This window comes from Apodemus sylvaticus, chromosome 8 (assembly GCF_947179515.1).
Source record: "Apodemus sylvaticus chromosome 8, mApoSyl1.1, whole genome shotgun sequence".
NCBI lineage: Eukaryota > Metazoa > Chordata > Mammalia > Rodentia > Muridae > Apodemus > Apodemus sylvaticus.
In genome coordinates, this window is record NC_067479.1 from 51,597,163 (window position 1) to 51,603,847 (window position 6,685).

General features: G+C 46.4%; 1 protein-coding gene across 1 annotated transcript in view; it reads left to right on the top strand.

Moving 5' to 3' along the window:
• The window catches only part of Gtf2f2 (general transcription factor IIF subunit 2), a 117,274-nt gene extending 114,324 nt beyond the window's left edge, over positions 1-2,950 (top strand). The window contains exon 8 of the mRNA XM_052190921.1: positions 1,722-2,950. Coding sequence (XP_052046881.1) covers positions 1,722-1,841 — 120 coding nt within the window. The 3' untranslated portion in view covers positions 1,842-2,950. The remainder of the gene's footprint in view (positions 1-1,721) is intronic.
• Positions 2,951-6,685: the final 3,735 nt, after the last annotated feature.

The window sequence follows — 6,685 nt, forward strand, 5'->3', positions numbered from 1 at the left end:
GCCTAGGCTGTATTGTCAGACCCTACTTATAAAGAGAGGGGCCATAGTGGCAGACATCTTTAATCCCAGTGCTCTGAAAGCAGAGGCAGGTAGATCTCTGAGTTTGAAGCTATCTGATTTACATAAGAGAGTTCCTGGCCAGCCAGGGCTGCAGAGTAAAATCCTGTCTATACACACATGCACACATGCACACACATTGGCTTGCTAAAGAAACACACACAATGTGGTTTGAGTAGTAGTGCATTTGGTGCAAATACTACCTAGACAGGCGCTCCTCAACCATTAGTGCCTGTCCTTTTGGTGAATTATATATCCTCCTACAGTGAGAGGCGCTGTTGGTTCCTGCGTTGATTTCTGTGCTCGCTCGAATGTCCTGTCAGCTCCCTGCGTTGTGGCTGCCGCTGCTCACCGGGCCCACACGTGCGCACCCCGGGCACTGGGCCGTGGGCCGCGGTGGAACCGTGAACCGCAATGAGACACGCTAGACCAGATAGCTCCATGTGGGCTTTATTTAAGAAGGGAAAGGGGTAGCCGGCAGGAAGGAAAGGGGGAAGAGAAAGAAAGAGAGAGAAGAAAGGAGCTCTGCTCAGTTATATACTGGGGGTGACGTAATTACAGGTAAAGGTGGGCTATGGAATTCTGGGTAAATGGCAGCCGTTGCCTTGGCAACAGACCTATACATTGCTTTGTATGGGGTCACAAGCTTTGCAGGCCTCAGGCCTCGGGTATCTACAGGCGCCATCTTAATATTGTGACTAGTTCTTTGAAGCAGATGTTCAGAAGTTCGATTGGTGTGTGTGTGTGTGTGTGTGTGTGTGTGTGTGTGTGTGTGTGTGTGTGTGTGTCAGGACAACACTTGTGAGTAATTAGCTTTTCTTTCTCTTTTAGAGGTCACTGTCATTTGTATTGGTCAGCTGATCGTGGGTGCTTCAGTGTGCTTTGGCAAACAAAGGCAGGATTTTGTAGTACACTTAACACAGTCTTAATTTCCATGACTCCAGTAATCATTTGGTAAGCAGGTTCTAGGGACATAACGTAAGCCGAGCCCAAGAAGCCTGCACCCTCACAGTTCTTAGTCTTTTCTCTGCGTTGGCAGGCTCAGCAACACAAAGAGAATACCTTTCCTTACTCCACAGGAAAGGGGTAGTTTGAAACTCAGGTTTGAAGACCCATCTTAGGGCAGATGGGTGTGGCTCACGATTTTATTCCTGGCACTTAGAAAACAGGCTTGTGGACCGCTGGCAGTTGAGGCCTGTCTAGCATGAGATCTGTCTTTAAAGATAAACACATAGCAGCAGGAGTTCTAGACACTTTTCATATGCTTGCTTTTTGACTATTTCCCACCCCTGCTGTGTGTATCATTTGTGTGGATGCTCGTAAAACTGCTGATGGCAGTCTGTGGACTGAGTGTTAAGTCACTGAAGTCAAGAGCCGATTGCCCTCCATTGAATTCAGTAAACATCGAGCAGCCATTACAGTATATTTTTCTCCAGATTTCTCTCTGGGACTTCCAGGCCTTTGATGCTCATGGTTTTGTGTTTAGTGAGGGATGCATTGGAGAAACAGAAAAACAGTTTGTTGAACCCTTTTATAGAAACCCCATTTGTGTTTTAAGCTTGCTAGTTTTTATTTCTTGTGAGTATTTAGTGTATTTCATTTTAAGTGTTATTTCCTGCCTTGATAATCTCATCTGTGGAGCTTTTTTTGGTTTTGGTTTTTAGGGATACCTGAAAGAAATCTTGAAAGAAATTGGCATTCAGAATGTAAAAGGAATTCACAAGAATACGTGGGAGCTGAAGCCAGAGTACAGGCATTACCAAGCAGAAGAGAAGAGTGACTGAGAGAGCATGTCACCCTGGCCTGCGCAGCCCAGCCACCACACACTGCCTGCCTGCCGCGACAGTACAAAGACACCTGGGTCTGCCACTCCTCTCAGTAAACTGTTAAAGCTGGGATTGCATAAAAGTTTCTTACGTGTTTTTTGAAGAGAAAGATTTCTCTTAGTTAGTCTATAGTTATTTATAGACTAAGCTTGCATTCTGCCTTTCAGCCGGCATGCTAGTGCATGCGTGTGTCCAACATTCAGGAGACCTAGGCAGGCAAGTGAGAGTCAGACCAGTCTGGAATACACAGCAAGACCCTCCCCATAAACGGTGTGGGTAGGGGCTCTGGGAATTAAAACTGCTTTGTTCTTATTGGTTAACTTTCAAGTGTAAATGGGATATTTCCTAAATGAAAAGGTAAGAAAGGGGAAAGGTGAGGCTGTCAGCTAAGAAACTGTTAAAGGAACACAGAGTCCGAGTTCCTTTTTCTGAAACTGAAGGGGGAACTTGTCCCTTTCTACAGAGGTAATGTTTCACCTTCAAACATACATTAATAAAGAGATCTGTTCCCTTTGTACTAAATGGTAGCTGTTATCACTGGCTCGTTTTTACCCTTTGGTACTGGAAAGAGAAACAGTCCAAACTCTAGTCCCCTAATGTCCCTTTGGAGAACGGTCTCAGTGGTTTGGAGTACACGCTGCTCTTGCAAAGGCTATGTGCTTGGTTCCCCGCACCCAAGTCAGTTTCTTTCTCGGCTATCTTGTGACTCCAGCTTCAAGGGATCCATGCCCTCTTAGGTCTCCACATATATATCCATACATTTACACAGACACATCAGTGAAAATAAATTTAAAAAAAATCTCTTAAAATAGCAATTAAAAATTAAGTAATGGGACTGAAGAGATGGCTCAGTAGTTAAAAGCACTGACTATTCTTCCAGAGGTCCTGAGTTCAAATCCCAGCAACCACATAGTGCCTCACAACCATCTGTAATGAGATCTGATGCCCTCTTCTGGTGTGTGTGAAGACAGCAATGGTGTACTTATATATAATAAATAAATCTTTTAAAAGGTGTTTAAAAATTTGTTTAAAAATAAAAAGAAAATTAAGTAACTTTCCAACTTCAAGTTGTGTCTCTCTAATCAGATATATAAGTTCCTTGGAGACTGACTTTGGCCTGAGACTTTTACTTCCCACTGTATAAAGGGTCAGGCAGGGGCTGACCCTTTGCTGTCTGATTTCTATTGCCAACTAAATCGGGGCTGTCAGGTGGTGCACTGAGACAGCAAAGGCTGGTGCTGTCTCCTCAGCAGCAGAACGCACTTCTCGTTGTCCTTAGTCGTTGTGGGTGGAAGCAGTGCGTGTGCAGCTGAGCTCCTCGGGACGCTGTCATGTGTTAAAGCAGTCCGATATGACGCCTGTAAAGACAAACACTCCAACAAAGTAAGCAGAGGAAAGTCCTTAGAGCGCATGCGCAGTACGTCCTCTGCGTCTGTCGCTTAAAGCGCATGCACAGTGCATCCTCTGCTTCTGGATGCCTGCAGCCAAGCAGTTCAAATGCCAGAAATGGAAGAAAATGCTGTATAGTTAAAACAAGGAAATCATTTTTCATTGAGAGAATCATCTTGCCACGTTATTTGTTGTAAGAAAAATGTTGTCATGCCAGGCGGTGGTGGCATGCCTTTAATCCCAGCACTCTGGGAGGCAGAGGCAGGTGGATTTCTGAGTTTGAGGCCAGCCTGGTCTACAGAGTGAGTTCCAGGACAGCCAGGGCTACACAGAGAAGCCCTGTCTCGGAAAAAAAAAAAAAGAAAGAAAAAGAAAAATGTTGTCTCCCTCCCACTGTGAGCTTCAGGTCTGCCTAAGGAAGGCAGTCCTAGTCGCCACCCACCCCAGTGCCTCGCCGGCCTCATTCTGCTGTAGGAGCCAGATGTGGTCTGCTCCTTGTCTCCTCCTCTTTAAAATCTTTTACTTATTGTTTGACAATTTCATATATTTATTCATTGATCACATCCACTCCCACTTTCGCTCCCCTCTGCTTCTTGATAACTGGAAGCCCATGGGATGGTGTGAGAACTGCAGAACAAGTGTGCTGGGTACCTGCCACGTGCTTGGTAATTATACAGTATGTACCTTCCCACAGAACCTGCCATTTTGTTCTGAGATGCCTCCCTGAAACATAAGGATGCCTCCTCTGCTCAGAGTTTGCTTTCTAGATGTCGGTAACATCATGATCTCATTAATAGAACATCCAGTTGGAAGTTACACTGGACTGGTCTCTTGATGGTCTTCGCTCTGGTTACCCCTTCTGTGTGTCTGTATCAGCCACAGCCTGTTAGCTACCTTGCCTTTCATCCAGGCAGTGAGAATATTCAGAAGCCTGACTTGACTTCCCATAAATATCCTGGAACAGCTGGGCTTCCCAGAGGCAGCACAGCCCTGGGGAGGGAAGACGGTCGGGTTCGCAGCAACAGGAAAGGGATGTGCAGGGCCTCCCTTCCAGCACGGCTGGATGTACTGCTGAGGAGCCTTTGTTAGCTGGATGGAAAGAGGAAAGAGGTGGGTGCAAGGTGGGTTTGATGCAACAGCAGCAGGCCACCCTTTCGGTCCTTTGATGGTCTGCTACTAGACATCCTCTAGATGACAGTGGCACCGTGCCTAAGACATGGCTAGGACATTACTGGGCACTCAGCTCAGATGTGGACCTCCAAAGAAACTTTGCTGTGGTACAAACTTCAAAAGTAAACACTGCTCTCTCCACAATGATTCTGAAGGGGAGAGACTTTTTCAGTTACATGTATTTTACCAGTATATTCTTCATATAAAAGATTTACATCAAGCCAGGTGGTGGTGGCGCATGCCTGTAATCCCAGCACTCTGGGAGGCATTGGCAGGCAGATTTCTGATTTCGAGGCCAGCCTGGTCTACAGAGTGAGGGATAGCATCCAGGGGGGTGGGGGTTGTTGTTCTTATAGTAACTAGTCTGTGTAGTAGAATGTCTACAACAGTTTGAAAGAATGTGATGTGTTGTGAACTGACACAGTTTCATGTGCTTAAATAGAAAAATGCTGCAGAACAAATGCTAAGGGTTAGAGAGATGACTCAGAGGTTAAGAGCACTTGTTCTTACAGAGGACCAGGTTTGGATCCAAATACCTACATAGTGATTCATAACTGTCCATAACTCCAGAAGATCTGATGCAGTGCCTTCTCTGATCACTAGACCTACACTTGGGACACATACATATGCAGGCAAAACAGAAAACAAAAAACACCTGTACCCATCAAATAAGTAAATATGAAGATTAAACAAATGTTAATTGTGGGTGAGTGAAATTCTGCATAATGTGAATGGAATAAACTTTTTAAAACACTTTTTGTAAGATGCTAGTTTACAGTAATAAAAATAAAAAGCAGCTATTTCTGTATGAGCATAGATGTTTGTAAACACAAGAAAACATACCTGACTTACAGTGCTACTGTGGAGAGACAGGAACCCAGGGCAGGGCAGGATGTTTCTCTCAGTAAATCTGTACACTGAAACTAGTCGTTGTGTGGACAGGCGTGTGCCACCAAGCTCAAAAGGAGAGTGGCTCTACCAAAGTTAGCTAGTTTAAGGCTGTTCCAAGAAACACATGGGGTTCCATTCTCCCCACCTGGGCTTTACAGTTAGCTGATACCCTAACTCCTGCCGGCGAGCAAGAGCGCCCTCCAGGGGACAAAGGGCGGGGAAAGAGAATAGGCACACTGGGAGCTCCCTGCGCATTTACAGTTTCACACACGGGTCCTGACTGCCAGCAAGCCAGGAGCCTGCCAATGGAGTGTACAGTGTCCGCACTCGGAACTGGTTGCCTGTTGCCTTGGTGTATTTTCCTAGGGTTAATGTTGATAAACAACATCCTTCCAAAGGGGAGAGCATGCCTGGGCAAAAGGGGCGTGAAGTCCAGTGGAAGAACAGCCACGGAAAGCCAGCAGTGGAGTGAGGCATTTATGTGATGCCTTGGTTGGTGACGGGAGAAACCCAGCTCTACCTTGATTCACCAAATGTTTGAGAAAACTAATCCACTCCGTATGAGTAAACGGAGCCACTGGATTAAGAGAGGCTGAGACCAACACAGCGCCACTGAAATAGGGTAAGACGCAGAACGCTGAGCTCCTGGAGTGTGGGAAAGGGACTGGTTTCTAAGCAATAGACAGTAAAGCAATGTCTCGCCAGGCATGGTGACATGCCTTTAATCACAATACCCAGGAGGCAAAAAGGTGGAAGCTAGCCTGGTCTCTTTAGCACGTTTCAGGATAACCAGAGCTACATAATGAGATCCTGTCTCAAAAAGGCATTGGGGGGGATATGGGGCTGGCATGGGCTGCAAGGTCTTGGTCATGGAGCTGGAAGGCCAAGGCTTGAAGTCACAGCTTTGACAACTGCCAGCCCACAACGGCTCCACTCCTGTTTGTGGCCTGCGGGACTAGCAGGGTAGGACTGATTGGTTCATCCCTGCTGCTGCCTGTGCTTGGTCTGCCATCATAGGAAAGTGTGATTGCTATTCGCACCCTGGAAGGCTCCAGAGGTCTTCTCTGTTCCAGTGTAGCTGTGGAGGGAGGGAGTCATTACTTCCTAGGTTTTCTATCCTGCTCACAAGGAAAGCTTCAGTAGTCTCAGTAGACAGTAGCTTCAGTAGACAGCGTTGGCAGGTGGAGCCTTAACAGCATCACACAGCCAGCTCCGAGATCACACTCTGTCACCCACCTACACAGATCCGTCGGAAAGCCGAGCAAGCCTTGGCTCGCCAGCTTAATAAGTTGAAATGAAACACTCCCACGTGTGAGTTCGAGTTGCACGTGCTTGTGTTACAAATGGATGCC